At 49.4% G+C, this 17,078-nt stretch overlaps 1 protein-coding gene across 1 annotated transcript; it reads left to right on the top strand.

The window, feature by feature from the left end:
• Positions 1-6,179: 6,179 nt before the first annotated feature.
• Positions 6,180-16,006, top strand: SHH (sonic hedgehog signaling molecule). Its single transcript, XM_066314452.1, has 3 exons — positions 6,180-6,698; positions 11,405-11,666; positions 15,170-16,006. The coding sequence occupies exons 1-3, from the start codon at positions 6,390-6,392 to the stop codon at positions 15,874-15,876; spliced, it is 1,278 nt and encodes a 425-aa protein (XP_066170549.1). The 5' UTR covers positions 6,180-6,389; the 3' UTR covers positions 15,877-16,006.
• Positions 16,007-17,078: the final 1,072 nt, after the last annotated feature.

Here is a 17,078-nt window from a genome sequence, read left to right as displayed (position 1 = left end):
AGTTTGAATTTATCTCATGCCTTCAGGTTTCTCTTAGCATCCCCTGTCTGGCTGTCTTATCATACAGAGGAGGAGATGTATTATCACTTGATATTCCAAAATATGACTCTGCACTTTTTCCCTAAAACACAAGAGTCATGCAAGACTGCTAAGAATTACTTGCATTTCCCAATGCTTTTTATGTATCCATTTTTTTCTTTTCTGGAAAGAAAACAGTACATTAAAATGTAGACCTTGCTAAAAGGTAATTATTTCATTAACCATTTGTGGGGAGTATTAATATATATTAAATATAGGCTCTTTATTTACACTAAACATTTTATTAGCTTCCAGAGTCATTGATACTGAAAAAGATTAAAGCAAGTCTTTTAGAATAAATAGCTTCCTTGTACTCAGAGGTACGTTTGTGAATAGGTGGGCCCCAAAGACAGCCAAGTAAGAACCTGCTGGTATCGATCTGCATGGAGAAAAAGATCTATTTTGGCTCTTCATACACCCACAACCTCTAATGATCATTGACTCCATTGCCCAGATAAATTCCTTAGATAAACAACCAAAACCCAAATTAACATACTAACCATTAATAATCCAGTCAACAGGTTTTATAACAATGACAACAAGAGAAAGATATGATTCCTTTTGAAGGTTTATTCTTAGCAATATTTATGTGATGTAAACTTTGAATCTAAGTCACCTGCCAGCGACCAGGAAAGCAAGTCAACTTTACAACTGGGACTAAACTTTAGATATTCTTGTACTCATTGCTGATGCTTAAGCAGCTACATTTCAATATTTCCTCGTTTTATGGGTTATCAGATGTTAAGAAAATATGCGTTGTGCCCATTTCTAACCTCACAATTCAATGTGCAGAGCAACAAGAAAATAATTTTTGGATACTTGGCTATAAAACTTATTAAAAAAATAAAAATAAAGCTTCAAAACTTGCCCATTCAGTATGGTTTTGTTGGCTTGTGGGTTTGTTGGGTTTTTTTTTTTTTTGGGGGGGGGGGGTGGAGGTGGGTTTTTTTAACACCTGCTTTCAAATTTCTACTGCAGAAAAGCTGTGTAAGCTGTGAGGAAGGTGCTCAGAGGTTACTCCCAACATCGAGCTCCCCTAGTGGCTGCTTCCCTCCCTCCCACTGTCCCCGCGGACAGAAACACCTCGGTTGGGATTTTCCCCATTCATGACCAGAAGGAAGTAACTGCAAAACGGATGCGGATCACAATCCAGGAAGAGAAAAAACAAATCATACTTACTCCCACCTGGGATTTTTGGAATGAGAAGCTGTTGGGTTATTCAAGGAGAAATGAAAATACCTAAAAGAGAAATATAAACCTATAATCAGACACTACATATTACCCCACTGAAGAGATAAGGAAACCTGTGGGGAATTCTGCTTTAAAGTTTCGTTCAACAGCAAATGCATTAAAAAATCTAGATAAGAATGTCTTATGAATCATTCTGCCTACAAAAATTTTGCATGTATGATGGAAGGCTCTATTGACCATATCCAAGCTAATGATTAGCATTAATCCACAAATTAAACAGCAAATGGATACAAAAACTGCAAAATCAATGCACAGTTATTTTGGAAAGCAAATATTTTTTACTTCTCCATACACACAAAATGTTTTTTCTTGTATCAGAAATGCTCACAAGACTAATGCCAGACTAAGGGAACAGCAAAGCAATACCAGGTTTCAGCTGCATGGCTCCCTGAATTTTGCTGTCAAACCAAAATGCATGGAAAACTACGAGCTTAATTTTTCTTGTTGGTGCTAGAGTTTGGGGGTTTTTGGAAGAAAATTCCAAAGAATAAGACTTGTTCTGCTTGTCATTATAAAGGTATGGTTGCTAGCTAGCCAGTAATTCTGAAGTGAAATTTCTAAGTTGATTTTCAAGATAGGTATTGCAATACCACGAGGATGGGCAACAGGGATGTGCACCAATTCCCTTAAAGAAAATGGTTTAACACTGCCATGAAGGAGGGTAGTGTATATAAAATAATCAAACAAAACTTCAGGCGAAAATCCTGCCTGACTCTCCTTATGTTTACACCAGTTTTACTCAGTATAATCTCTGTTTTCACTGAAGTTATTCATGATCTACTTCTCTGGCAGTGATTGCTGTGATGCCAAATTTCTTGGGAAGTGCCACAGGTGCAAAGAGGCTACAAGAACGAAGCTTTCATGCTCTAAAAATGGATAATTTATTAATATATATATATATTAAGCATGACGACAAATGTTGGCTATTAAGGATGCTAAATAGCTAAGATCCATTTAACAGTCACACAGCAATTGCATGTATAGTTTTCTATATTTTGAGATTCATAAACCAAAATATATTGGTGCAAGGAAAACCTGGAAACTTCAAATGGCCAATGAGCAACCCCTCTTTGTGTAGCCTGAACCCTTCCTTGGCTTTATGCAGAGCGCACAGCCGTCAGCAAATTCAGATTTCATAAAAAAAGAAGATAAATAATGTCTGATTCTCAAAGGTTGGCTGGGAGTTGAGTGCATCCGTCATTGCCCCTCTGCAGCCCGGGCTGGATGGGGATGGCCTCGGACAGTGCTGCCCAATGCCCTGGACAGTGCTGACCAATGCCCTGGACAGTGCTGCCCAATGCCCCGGACAGTGCTGACCAATGCCCTGGACAGTGCTGCCCAATGCCCCGGACAGTGCTGCCCAATGCCCCGGACAGTGCTGACCAATGCCCTGGACAGTGCTGACCAATGCCCCTGGACAGCGGTGACCAATGACTCCAGACAGTGCTGCCCAATGCCCTGGACAGTGCTGCCCAATGCCCTGGACAGTGCTGCCCAATGCCCTGGACAGTGCTGCCCAATGCCCCGAACAGTACTGACCAATGCCCTGGACAGTGCTGCCCAATGCCCTGGACAGTGCTGGCCAATGCCCTGGACAGTGCTGGCCAATGCCCTGGACAGTGCTGACCAATGGCCCCAGACAGGGCTGACCAATGCCCTGGACAGTGCTGACCAGTGCCCTGGACAGTGTTGCCCAATGCCTTGGACAGTGCTGACCAATGGCCCCATCCACTCCACCGCAGTGGGAGCTTCCCGTGGGTTTGGCAGAGCCCGGGAAGAGCCTGTGTGTCGGTGAGGAGTGCTGGGCTGTGGTGGTACCTGCAGCGGGACACAGCGGGGTCGGTGATGGATGCTCCTGGCACTGCGGTGTGGATCAGGGTCTGGCTGACCCAAGGGGCCCAGCACTCGGCTCTGGGGGCCGATGAGGAGCCTGGTGGCGGCTCCACGATGGGCCTGGCGCTGTGGGCCGGGCAGCGGAGCGAGGCAGTTCCACCCAGGGCCTCGCTCAGGGGCCTCCCGGCACCGTCACCCGAGGGACCCCGGGGCCCACGGGGACAGCGGTGGCTGCGGGCTCCGGACCCTCCAGGGCAGGCGCCGGTGCCGGCCGGGGGCCGCTGCCGCCGCTTTGGGTGTGTGCTGTGGCTGGGGCGGGCAGGGCTCGGGGCTCCCCGGGGCCGGGGCTGGGCCCGGAGGGACACCGCCAGCACCCGGCCCGCCGCGCTGCCGGGAGCGCGGAGCGGGGGGCTTGAGGGGCTGTTGTTTTCCCAGAAGCTGCGGCATTTAAATAATAATTAAAAGGGAAGAAGAAAAGCCGGTGGTGGGGAGGAGAGGCAGGGCGCATCCCGGAGGCTCGGCGGGGCGGGCGGGAGCGCCGGGCCGGTTCCCCGGCTTCCCCCGGGTGCCCCCGGCGCCCCCCGCCCGGCTCCCGGCCGCAGCCTGCGCTGAGGCTGAGCAGAGCCTGCCCGCTCCCCCAGCTCTGCTTTCTTTCACGGCTAATTTGATAGGAGGGGGATTTCGAGCTTCCCACAGTTACAACTTTCCTTGATTTCTCCCCCCCCCCCACCCTCGCATTTATTACTTGCATTTAATTAATTCCTTCTTTGCGTTTCCTTTCCTGTTAATCTTTGGGTGACTGCTTTGTACATATGGCAATCTGATAATGAGGGAGTTTGTCCTTATTCTCTAGACTTCTTCACTGCGATGTCCACCCATCTAGTGCCTGGGATATCGATCTTCTTTCCATGGGGAGGGGGACAAGGTAAGAGGGGTGATAAAAGTTTTGCAGTATTCCACACCATTAAGAATAGCTTTTATTCCTTGGCGCTGTTTAATCAACTGTTATATCAAGTCATGCTGTTTAAGCAACCACATCAAAAGAACATACCCTCTTTTGTATAAATTATATATTCCTTGTATCTGTCTTCTCGCATGCACGCAGACGGGGAGATAAAACTTAAGTTTGTTTTTTAATAGCGTGAAGCAGGTTTTTAGCTGTTATACAACTTGTTTCTGCAACTAAGTTGGTTGATAACAGCCTAGGAGCCAAGCTGCTGACTTTCTAACTTTTTACCTATTTCCAAGTCAAAACTCCTCAATTTAAAGGTCGGAAAGAGAAATCCATGACGCACTGAAACCTCTATAAAGAAACATAAATAGCAGAAGAAAAGCATGGGCTAAAAAAGATGAAAGAGCACCAGTTAGAGTCGGCGTGAGACCACTTCGGACCACTTCTTTCGGCTCTTTTCTAAGGTTTACTTGAAAAGACCACTTTGTCCCTTGAAAAGTCCGTGCTGACCTGCTTGTTGCAGTTTACGGATGTACAACTTTTTTACCACTTTAAAAACTGATTTTAAAATCCATTTTCAAGGTTTAAGTTGATTACTACTCATCTCAATGTCACAGACCGGAAAACTTCCATATAATTGTTCACCCCAAAGAGCTCTTTTTATTTCTGAGGGTTTTTTTTTTTCTTTTTCTTTTTTTTAAACCCCACAACTTTATTAAAGTTTATTTTTGGATGTGTTTTGTTTTTCTTGAGAAACTGGACTTTGAAATACTTCCTCACACCATCCTGGAATTTTTAAGAACTCCTAAAAAAACTCCTGAAAGTTTCTAGATCCTAGGACAAATTGTATTTTTCTTAGGAGCAAAAGCAAATGAGTACTTTGCAAGCAGAGAAGTGTTTGTTCATATGGGACTCTACTGTTCTGTCTAACCTGCTCTATCAGCCTCATCTCTGCAATTTTGCTCGTCTCTCAACACCTTTGTCTGATTAGTAGCTTTTGGAGATCGGGATAAAGACATCACTTGCCACGCTGCATGAGATAACAATTAATTTAACATTAAACTTATCCCCTTTCCATTCACTTTGCTTGGATCGATCTCTGTTAATTGTGTTTGCGGATGCTTTCAACACTATGCTTTTCTTAAAAACTTAATGACACCCCGCAAGGAGGTGTAAGAGTCTAAAACGCCTCCGACTTTGACCAAAGAAACAAAGAATATAGCCTGCTCAGGAGACCATCTATTTTTAATCAGTTGACTATTCATGCACTTCGGAAGACACATCGTTATTTTAGACGGGTGATAGTCCTGATTTTATTAAAAAAATAAATAAATTTTAAAAATAGTGGCACATTGCAGTTGCGTGATACACAAGTCAGACACACTAACTTAATTTAACTGCCGCTTCGCATCAGACCTGTTTCTGCTATTAAAGTGGTCATTTATCAGCTAAAAGGCGAGTGTGTTTAAAAATGTATGTCTTTGGGAGGGAGAGCAATCTCCCTTTTCAGGGACAAGAAACCTGTTACAAAGCCATTTAGGTGGGTGCGCTCTGAAATGGCATTATTCCCCCCCGGGGCGTTAATATTACCTAAGTATGTTCCTATTTGCACGGCTCCCCGATAATTCGGCATTTTATTTAGCCACAGCTGCCCTTAGAAATTTGACTTGCACTGAAACAGCCTGCTAACCTTAATATTTTCCCCTCTTTCAGAGAGGCATCTGTTCCTTTTGCTGACAAATGTACCATTCTGCCAAGAAAGTTTTTGGGAGGGAAAAAAAAAAAAAAAAAAAAAAAAAAAAAAAAAAAAAAAAGGAAAGAAAAAAAAAATCATGTAATTGATGTTATCCCAAGAAAGCACGATCTCCACCCCTCTCAGCTCCAAGCCCTTCAGGTAAAAGGAAAAAAAAATCTTTCAAGAATTTGTTGCCTTTTTGAGGGTTAAAACATCAGAAGACAAGCTTGTCTCGCCTTGGCCAATCAGCTCTCGGCCCTGGCAGCTATAATATAGAACTAAAGGCAGACTCCTCTCACAAGCGTCTTGCTTTGCTACCATTAAAATCAGACCCTTTTTTTGTCTCTCGATTGCTGTCTCCCGACCAAACTCCGATGTGTTCCGTTATCAGCGACCTAAAGCCTGCCATTCCAGCACCTGTCTTGCTAGGGATCGGTGGATAGTATACGATTCAGAAAGCAGACAAGGACATAGGAGGAGAGAGAGCTCTAGAGAGACAGCCAGGGATAGGCACAGAGAGCTTTGAAGTAATTGGATTCAATGGACGAAATGCTGCTGTTGACAAGAATTCTCTTGGTGGGCTTCATCTGCGCTCTTTTAGTCTCCTCTGGGCTGACTTGTGGACCAGGCAGGGGCATTGGAAAAAGGAGACACCCCAAAAAGCTGACCCCTTTAGCCTATAAGCAGTTTATTCCCAATGTGGCAGAGAAGACCCTAGGGGCCAGTGGAAGATATGAAGGGAAGATCACAAGAAACTCCGAGAGATTTAAAGAACTAACCCCAAATTACAACCCTGACATTATTTTTAAGGATGAAGAGAACACGGGAGCTGACAGACTGATGACTCAGGTAGAGCCACAGAGATACCTGTATTTGTGTTTGTTAACCTCTCTGAGCAATCCTAAAGGACGCATCTGTCTTAGTATTTTTGAAAGCCCCCTCCTTTCCCTCTCCCCCTCCTTCCCCCGCCCCTCCAAACTCGACTAGTTTCCCCATTGAATGTAAATACCATCTATCCAGCCAAGTTAGCAGGGGCTGGAGCTATTTAGATATTTGGTGGGGGAATCTGTGTGATACTTACAGTCATTACCGTGCCATGGCGTTCCCTGTAACTTGGTTAGAGATTGCTGTTTGCATTTGTCCCCAAGGATGCACTTTGATCAAACGAATTGCATACAGCTCAGAGGACCCCAAGTGTATAGTGACCGCCAGGCCACCCACTCATTATTACAAACGTAGTCCGCGGTTGCTGCGCCTCTGACTTGATTTTATATATCTATTTTTTATTTAATTTCGCTTTTTTCCTTTTCATTTCATTTTAACCTTCATTATTATTATTATTGTTCTCCTCGCGAGCATATTCTAAATTTAGTTGGCATGCAGTCGTGCACTCACAAAAGGCAGCTGAAGCCGGATCGACCATTCCTCATCTGATTCCGTATTATATAGCTCGTATTGCAATACCATCATTTGCAATTGTGCCCATCAGAGCGTAAATATATTGATATTTCTTTAAGGATGCTCGCCGCCAATGCTCTGGTACTTCCATAGGGGAGGGACTTGCAACTTATCGGCATTGCATCACCTTCTGTTTTAAAAAATCTGATGGCACAAGGTTTACAACTGGGTAAATATTGGATTTCGGGTGGAATCGGATTGCGGAACCATTTTATGAAAAGAAAGAAAGAAAGAAAAGATAAATGTGAGAGAAAGAGAGAGAGAGAGAGAACCGCTCCGAGAGTCACCTCGTAATTATAATTCATGCTCAACAGAGAGCTCGGTGAAGTCAATTGCTCTGCCAATCCCGGAGTTTCAGAAACTACATGCAATCTAGACACTGGAAATGGGTTTCCTCCAAATATAGGTCAACAGCGCTTTTTTAATATTAATACGTTTAAGCCCCACCTTCAGTGCTAGAGCAGGACTCGCCTGGAAGGACTAGGCGGGGAGTGGACGCGGGGAAGGGGGGCTGGGGGGTGGAATTTCCCAAACTCTCCCCGTTCCTCGGCCTGATTTTCCGCACGTTGTCGGGTCTGCCGGGGCGAGGGACCGGCGGCCGCCACCATCTCCTCCCGACCACCTTAAATCGCACCGCACCTCGGAGCGCGGCGGCGCCTCCGCCCGCCGCCGCCGCCGCCCCGCGCTGGGGTGCGGAGCGGAGCGGGAGCCGGTCCCCGCTCGGGCGCGGCCCGCGCCCCTCCGCGCACCCTCGGTCCTCCGCCCCCGCTGCCTCCGGAGCTGCATCTCTCGCATTTTCAGCTCCACTTACTCCCCTCGCGTATCGATCGCGGCGGCTCGGGTTTCACCCTTCCCTCCGCAGCCCGGCGGCAGCGGCGGCGGCGGCGGCTCCGCGGGAGACGGGCTCCCGCCGGGGCTCGGCGCATCCCTCCCTGCGCGGCTGCGCCGGTGCGTGTGCGCGGCGGAGCGGAGGGGAGCGGAGCGGAGCGGGGCGGCGGGCGCGGGGGGAGCCGGGGCACGATCGGGAGCCGTGGGCTGCGGGCCGGGGGCGGGCTGCGCGATGACCCCGGCCCCGCGGCTCTCCCGGGGCACGCCGCGCCGGCTACGCGGCTGGCCGCTCCCGCTGCATTAGCTGGCAGCGTCTGAACTCCTGACCTTCTGTCAACTTCCCTCAGACGAACGAAACGAAAACAAATACTTTCCCCCCCACCCCAACCCCCGCTCTCCTTCAGTGCTTGTTCCCGTGCCTTAGACACAAAGGGGGGAGGTGGGCTGAGAGCGGCGGGGCCGGGGAGGCCTCGGGGCCGGGTACCCGGCGGCAAAGAGGGGAGCGAGGTGAGGGAACGAGGTCGGGAAGCGAGCGGGGCTCCGGCACCCCTGGGCCACGCAGGGAGCGGGGAAGCGGAGCGGGGCCGGGCAGCGAGAGCGGACTGCTTGCCCTTGCTCCCCGCTCCCCGGGCACGGCCGGGTCCTTGGCGACCCGGGGGCCGGTCCTGCCGCTGGCCTCCCTGCCCCGCTTTCCTCTCTTTCCCTCTCTCCCTCGGCCAGCAACCTCTCGTTAAATCCCAGCCTTTAAACGCCGGCTTCGGGAGCCCTTCAACCATGGAGAGATCTTTCATGGACAGAATCGTTAAACTTGCAGAGTGGTTGCCGAATGCATTAGCCGCTAGTTAATATTAACTCCAGAAGGGTGGGGGGGGGAACGCAAACAGAGGTAGGTAAGTCAGGTTCTCAACTTTGCAGGTGACACCAGCAGTTTGCTAAGGGCTCCCCCCTTCCTCCCTTTCCTCCCCCCCCACCCCGGCCATTGGCTGGATTCGGGAGAGAGATAAGGAGGCCAGGTCAGTATGATAAAGCTGGAATTTGTATGAAATAAAATAGCAATCTCGTGTAATGCAGGCACACAACCGGTGCATGATGTGAGGAATTTAGAGATCAACTTGGCATTTAGGAAGCCCACCAGGTTGTTTACACTGACAGGTACCTGTTAAGTGTTTCCTTCAAGCAATTCATTTGTGAAGAGATTAGGAGCTGGCAGGAGAGGGCTTGTTGAACAACTTTGCCTCCACACAAAGCGTTAGTGGAGGCAGCCCTGCTGAGCTTCACGGTGGCTGAACAGAATTGGGCTTGATTTGTGGCACACGACCCGATGAATTAATAAATAGTCTGGGCTTCACGGCTTTTGACTCTGACAATCCAGCTCAGGCAGTATAAAAGGGAGAAAAGTCCTTTAGGAGGCCGTTTCTTCTTCTTTATTTGGCCTGGAGGCGGGAAGTGGTGCCGGCAGGGCCGGAGCGGCCAGAGCCCCTGGGCACTGCCCGCACCGCTGCCCGCTCCTCTCGTGCGGGGCACGACACGGCCGTGTCGCGCAGTGCTGTCGCCTTATCAGCAGCTGAGATGTTTGATCCCTCTCCCCCTTTCCCCTGTAAATCAGTGAAGGAGCATATCTATCCACTCAGGTGTGAGAGGGAGAGAGGGGAAAAAAATTAAAATAAATCAAACTCAACTTCCTCGTGCCGCTGCACTTTGCTGCCGGGAACGGTGCCGAAACCCAAACACCCGTGTCTCTCCATAAAACGGTAGGCCGGAGAGTCCAAAGTGAGCTCACCACTGTGTTTTATGTCTCTCGGGGACCTGTGTGCTGCTGGAATCACTTTTATGGCTGTTGGTAGACACATGGGAACTTCCTGGCTAAGCAATCTTGTCACGTCCCTAAAAAGTAGCGTCGTCGGAGTAATGGAGGGGCTTTGCCTTCCTGGGAGCTGTGAAAGGGGGACTCTGTGGTCTGTTACTGGCTGTGCTGTGAGCACAGTGGGGAGAATGGTCCTGCAGAAGGCCAAGCACATCAGTCAGGCCAGAAAAAGTGTGCGAAGAGCAGGTTACTGCATCCCGCCGTGGCTTACAGCCACATCGGGATTTGCATCAAGGGAGCAACATCGGGTATATCCACGAGTTGTTTTCCTCTCAAACAGGAGGAAGAAAGCTGGCAAAGTGTGTGTTCCTAACTCTGTACCTTTAGTCAGCGCTTTTCAGTACTTTCGGTGCTGATTTCCTGTTTCTCCCGGGCTGAGAGTCCTTTTCCCCTGCTGCCACTGCGTCTATTCCCCGCCTGGCTAAGATGGGAATCTCCTCAAAACTTTCAGGGTTTCAGCTTGCCTCTTTTGCTCACTTTCCCCCATCCTGTGCCCCTCATTACTCGGTCCCTACGTGCTCCTGGGCCCAGTTCAGCCCAGGGAAGGCTGGTGGCTCTGGAGGGTCAATGAAAAACCTGCAGTACTTTTTCCACAGAGTTGGAAGGGTTTCACTTCACACAAAGGAGCTCCTAGCTTGCATAGTACCCTTGCTCCGCTTAACTTCCATCCTTGGCCCTCCCTTGCTTTTCATCTTCCCACTAAGAGCTATATTATTGTATGGATTTGCTCGGCTTTGTAGGCGAGCGCCGATGTATGTTTGAAGCAGAGTGAATGCTCCCAGCCCATGCAGCTTTGAGGGCTCTAATGAGTGATGGGCGAAGGGAGAGAAGAAAAAAAACACCCCTCCCTCAGCACATAAAGGCTGTTAACATGTATTGATACCCTTTTCAACACAGAATTAAGCTGAAAAGACCCGCAGCGACATTCCGGGGGGGAATCCGTGACTCCGAGATATATGGCGAGTGTTTGTTCTGAGCAGAAACTTTGCTCTCGGGAAGGGACAGGGCACTTAGCGGCTGGAATTTGCTCCGTGCAGGTGGCTTTGAATCACCATGCTCACACCCCAGCGCCGGCGGTGCGGCGGAGGGGGGTCCCCCTGTCCCCGCAGCAGGTGCTAGGGTCTTCATGGTCTTTCATCTTCTGTTCAGGCTGTGTCCCCAGGTTTAATTCTCCTTCTCTTTCACCTGCCTCCCCATCTCTCCCTGGCAGCGGGGGAGAAGATGCTCAGCTCCGGCTGAGCCCATCCTGGGGCGCGTTTGGCGGGGAGGGCAGGAATGTCGCCTCTTTGGCTGGGGAGGGAGAGCAGGATGAGGCCCAAGGGGATATAGATAGCAATGGGGGGGGTGTTCCCCTGGCTGCAGCACCCCCACAATGACCCTTCCCTGTCTGCCCGTATCCCCGCAGCGCTGCAAGGACAAGCTGAACGCTCTGGCCATCTCGGTGATGAACCAGTGGCCCGGGGTAAAGCTGCGGGTAACCGAGGGCTGGGACGAGGACGGCCACCACTCCGAGGAGTCCCTGCACTACGAGGGCCGCGCCGTGGACATCACCACCTCGGACCGGGACCGCAGCAAGTACGGCATGCTGGCCCGCCTGGCCGTCGAGGCTGGCTTCGACTGGGTCTACTACGAGTCCAAGGCGCACATCCACTGCTCCGTCAAAGCAGGTAAGGCGGGCAGCCTGCCCAGAGACCTGTCGATTTAGGGCCGCGATTCAGCTCCCTAGAGCCTTCTGTGCCCTGTCTCTGCCGCCGGGGCCCGTCCTCCCTTCCCTGCGGGGTCCCCATCAGCCGGCCTGCCCCGCCGGGGCTCCCGCGGGGACGGGAGCAGAGCCCCGAGGGCGCAGCCGGCCTTTCCCCGCCTCTTAGAGACCCTGCTGGAGCGGAGGTGGGGGGAAAGGAAAGAGTGAGGGAGAAGGGAAGGGAAAAAAAAAGAAAAAAAAAAAAAAAAGCCCAGCCAGCTGCAGCAGTTTTTCACAGCACTTTTATTTGGGTGATTTGCTTGGCCAGCCTTCCCACGAGAGCTGCGTCGCAGCCACACACCCTTCTCCTCCCCCCGTGGGGTCTGATGCTTTCCCCATCCAAGGAGCATGTTCAACACAAACACTCGTGGCCGTCTCCAGCCGCCCCGCTGGCTGCACGCCTTACTCGCGAGCGCTAATCTCCGAGTGGGAGCCGGCCAGGAAAATAAATAAGTAACGTGGTCCCCAGCCTCCTTCAGCGGCAGCCGCTAGGAAATTCCCAGATAGGGATACACATACACATAATTTTTTTTCCTCCCCTCCCCTGTGCTTACAACGCCACACGCTGTCTCAACCCGGGAACAGCTCCCAAGAAATCCCCGACGCGCAGAGCTCCTTTTCTTGACACTTAACGTGTTTTTTGGGGGAGTAAATCTGTTAGCGAGTGCCAGCCCCCAGCTCCACCGCCTCCCTCCATCCAGCTGTATGACATCTAAAGCTCTTTTTAGGAGCATATTCTAGCCCAGCAACCTGCTGGATGTGTCAGGAAGCACTTGGTTGCAAAAGAAAACAATGGGCTTTCTTTAAATATAGCTATTTGCTTCGAACCCAGCAGCCCCACGGCAGGGAAACCAGCCCGGCCCCGCCGTGCCCACCTGCAGGAGGGGTTCATGTCCCCCACTCCAGCCCGGAGCTCCCCAGGGGCTGAGCACCTCTCCTGGCTCATGTGGGCTTTGTCCTCAGAGCCTGCTACGGCTTTTGTTCAGCTCCTGGGCCCTTTCTAGCCGAAAAGAGGCCCTGCAAAGCTGTCAGCTGTGCGGAGACCCGAAACACGCCTTTCAATAGCCAAGATGGGCTTTGTAAGCTCAAGGTGTCCGATTGTGGTGCGCGGTGACCTTCGCCCAGGAGCACCTCCTAATCCACCCCAGGGGTGTTCCATAGGAGAGGAGCCACCCCAAGCTGCTCATTGAGATTCGGCACACAAGGGCTCGGGGGCAATATTTGGAGGGTGTCAGGCAGGGTCGTGTGACTGTACGAGGCAGGCTGAAGGGAGCAGGCTTGAATTCCACTCTCTCAGCCTGATCTTAAACTGTCCAAACCTCATTTCATGACAGAGCATCTCATGAGAAGATTAAATCCCATAATGCCAGCAGGAAGATTCTTTATCTAGATCTCTGTTTGCAAAAAGTATGATCCAGGAGACTGGAATGCAAAGAAGAGTTCCTCCAAGGCCTGAATTATTGTCACCAGAACAGAGGAGGGAGAGGCAGGGGTGGTAAAAGGGACATTGATAATGCGCTACAGCAAGTATTTAGAGCAAGCTTCTACATTTAAAATTCAAATACAGATCTTGAGTGCCTTGGAAAAGTGGCTCTGCTGTGCAAATAGTGCTTGGAAGGTCCTGGGTTTTTTGGAGAGTATGTGTGTGAATTGGCACATAGGGTTTCTGCACCTGAACAAATAGGGAGGGGGAGAAAAGGGGGGAAAGAAGCTGGGAAAAAAATGGAAGTGTCCTCTCTTCCAAGAGTGTCTGCATTTATTACATGAATCAGAATGACAATGCTGATCCTTTATTGGATTTTAATTAGAGAACCCAAACAAGCACTGCTCAAAGAAGCAGATTTTCACACCTCTGCCAATTCACTGGCATGTTTGTAGAGCTGCTACACTACTACATCTATTCATCAAGTCCCTGAATATGCAAACAAAGCTCTAGCCAGACCTTTACCGCCAGCTTGTAGGAAGGTGTAGTTTGCTAGCAGAGGCCTCCACATAAAGCACATAGCTTGTTTGTTGCCATGTCCTCCCTGAAGAGGGAGGCCTTGGAGATCTTGCTGCTTCATTTCTGAAGGAGAAGTGATAAAGTCATTAGCAAATCAATAAAGGTCTAATTTTCACTCTTCCTGTCCTTCCTGAGAAAGTCATTAGGAGACACTCCAAGGATTTGTTTAAATCATAGGAATTTCAACAACAGCCATGGAGGCAAAATATAAAATCTGTCCATCTTTAGGAGCTCAATCACCAGGTCTCTTGACTGGTGTAGAGAGTAACTGTGAGAAAGCAGGGAAAGGCAAGGGAGGGATGTGGAATCTCAACAGCTGTAGCAATGACACTAGCTGCCATGACATACTATGGGGCATTACCCAATATTTAAAAAGCCAGAGTGGTTAGGAACACTGCAAGTCCTTCTGTTAAGACAGAGATCAGTCTGGAACACAGCACACTTTTTTCCCCACCCCCCCACAGGTGGCTGAGTTTCCAAAAAGTAATTTGCAAGAGACACTCAGAGTCTCATTGCTACTTTTGCTTTCCTTAAGTCTGAGATTGTTCCTGTCAGAAGCACTGGAGAGCAGCAACAGCTGCTCTAAACTCTGAGTAACTCCCAAGAGCTGGAAGAGGCATTTGCTTGGGCCTGGCGCAGGTGTGGGGCTGCTCTGGGACCACATGCTCTGAGACAGGGAAAAGCATCCTTCTTCTAGGGGGGAGGTTTTTTTCTTTTTTGAAAGAGGACTGAAGCAGAGTGCTGGAGGTGCCAGGCAGGGGTGCTGTGAGGCTGGCATGTGCCCCAGTAGTCACCATGCTGAGCAGGGAGGCTGGAGGCAGCATGAGGGCAGCACAGTGGAGGAGGATTTAGGAAATTTGGGTTGTTGCTTTGCAGGTGCAAAATTTATGTGCACCCAGAGTCTCCTCCTGTTCTCTGCTTTTTGCTGCCCTAGGTGTTCTCCTTGAGTAAGAGCTGAGTGGGGACTCCGGGCACTGAGAGCACAGGCACTTGCTAAGAGAAGAAACTTTATGATAGCAAAACCACTCAGCTTTGAAAGCCTGCGAGTTATCTGGCATCAGGTGTCAGTGCAGGGTAAACAGTAGCCAAATGGAAAGTTCTTCCAGAAGAGATTTTGTTCTGGAACAGTTTTCTCAGTGGAAATATTTTGGCTCATTTTCTTTATGAGACGAATCACTCTTGTAACTCCTAACCCAGAGGAGATTTTACACAAATCTAGCAGGAAGGGGATTCTCACTTGACCTACCAAGTGCAAATGGGGAGTGGTCACAGATGAGGGTGGAGGAATTTCAGAGGGGAGTCTGGCTGTGTCCTGTGCTTTCTTGGTGGGTTGGGGTGGCTGGGGAAGTGATAAATTCCCGCATGCCCCCACGCTCCAGCCCGGAATGTGCCTCCTCTAACCCCACTGTCCTTCTCTCCTCACACAGAAAACTCCGTGGCCGCCAAATCTGGGGGTTGCTTCCCTGGCTCGGCCACGGTGCACCTGGAGAAAGGCGGGACCAAGCTGGTGAAGGACCTGAGGCCAGGAGACAGGGTGCTGGTGGCCGACACCGAAGGCCGTCTGCTCTACAGCGACTTCCTCACCTTCCTGGACCGCGAGGACGGCTCCCACAAGCTCTTCTACGCCATCGAGACTCGGCAGCCCCGGGCCCGGCTGCTGCTGACGGCCGCCCACCTGCTCTTCGTGGCCCCCCAGCAGAACCAGTCCGAGGCGGGCCCCGCCGGCGGCCGGGCGCTGTTCGCCAGCCGCGTGCGGCCGGGCCAGCGGGTGTTCGTGCTGGGCGAGGGCGGGCGGCAGCTGCTGCCGGCGGCCGTGCACCGCGTGTCGCTGAGGGAGGAGGCGTCGGGCGCCTACGCCCCGCTCACCGCCCAGGGCACCATCCTCATCGACCGCGTGCTGGCCTCGTGCTACGCCGTCGTCGAGGAGCACAGCTGGGCGCACTGGGCCTTCGCTCCCTTCCGCCTGCTGCAGGCCGTGCTGGCCGCCCTGGGGCCCTCCGCGGACGGGGCCCCGATGGCAGAGCCCCCGGCCCCCGGCATCCACTGGTACTCTCGGCTCCTCTACCGCATCGGCAGCTGGGTGCTGGATAGTGACTCTCTGCACCCGCTGGGCATGATGGTGACGTCCAGCTGAGGACGTGGCATGATGGCGCCAGCCCGGCCGCCCGCCAGGCTCCGACAGAGAGACAGAGACGCCGAGGGAGAGAGAGAGAGAGAGAGAGAGAGAGAGAGAGAGAGAAAGGAGAAAGAATAAAAATAGGAAATAAAAAAAAAAAAAAAAAGGAAAACCTTAAAAAAAAAAAAAGAAAAAAATACATATTTTTAAAAGAGAGCACGGATTAAGACTTAAAAATAATAATAATAAAATAATAATAATTAAGTAGGACAGTCCAAAGTAGACTTAAAGGGAAACAAAGACCCCTGGAAGTTCTGTTCTGTTTAGTTTATAAATATATATATATTTTTATTTGTTCTTTTGTTTTGTTTGTTGGTTGTTTGTTTTTTTTTTTCCCTCCTCTCCTGGATATTTATTTCTTTGGTATTTTGAATAGATGTTTTAAATGATATGAACCGGACCTTCAAGAGCCTTAAATAGTTTCTTTGATAATTTATTATCATGTGAACTGTACTCACAGGGGAAAAAATTATTTTGTGAGGCCGAGCAAAACTGCGCAGAGTCTATTTTTCTACATGTCACGTGTGTCCTGACTTTCAGAAAGCAAAATTCTGTACTTTCCCATCTCTCCATTACATTGCTCCTTCATTTCAGCAAGTCTAAAAAACAAGCAAGCAAACAAAAAAACACACACAAAAAGGACAAACTTCATGGGGGTCCGTAAATTATATTTTTATACACAGAATTGTAAATTAGATTTTTTTGAGAGATCAATACTTAACTGAATCACATTTCGTTTTTTGAAATAGTGTAAAATATGAGAATATATTATTTTAATTTAAATAGTTTCAAATGTAACATCATTTCCTGTATTGTTTTCCATGTTTTGCTTTGTAAAAACATCATTTGGCCACGTTCATGGAAGTCAAGACTGTTACACAAACTTTTTATTTGCAAAAACCGTAAGAAACTTTGTTATTTTTAACTTCAGAAAAAGTTTATTAGAAAATAATATTTTTTAAAAAGCGCACATGGCGGCAATTCTGGGACGATGGAGATGGTAGTTTGTACAGAGGGGGGAAAAGGATGTTTTGCATTAATAAATTGAGAAATAACTGCTGTAAATTTACTAAAATGTATTTTTGAATATTTTGTAATAGTTTTAATAGTTTTATAGAAATAAAATGTGCCATGCACAGTTTGGTTAGTATATAATAACT

This window comes from Sylvia atricapilla, chromosome 1 (assembly GCF_009819655.1).
Source record: "Sylvia atricapilla isolate bSylAtr1 chromosome 1, bSylAtr1.pri, whole genome shotgun sequence".
Taxonomy (NCBI): Eukaryota; Metazoa; Chordata; class Aves; order Passeriformes; family Sylviidae; genus Sylvia; species Sylvia atricapilla.
This window is presented reverse-complemented; position numbering and strand designations above follow the sequence as displayed.

What these genes read in the sequence shown, in the direction of transcription:
- SHH (XM_066314452.1), top strand. Translation starts at nt 6,390, where the DNA reads ATGGACGAAATGCTGCTGTTGACAAGAATTCTCTTGGTGGGCTTCATC. An exon ending in CTGACAGACTGATGACTCAG is followed by an intron (nt 6,699 to 11,404) that starts GTAGAGCCACAG and finishes GTATCCCCGCAG; the next exon opens with CGCTGCAAGGACAAGCTGAA. An exon ending in CCACTGCTCCGTCAAAGCAG is followed by an intron (nt 11,667 to 15,169) that starts GTAAGGCGGGCA and finishes CTCCTCACACAG; the next exon opens with AAAACTCCGTGGCCGCCAAA.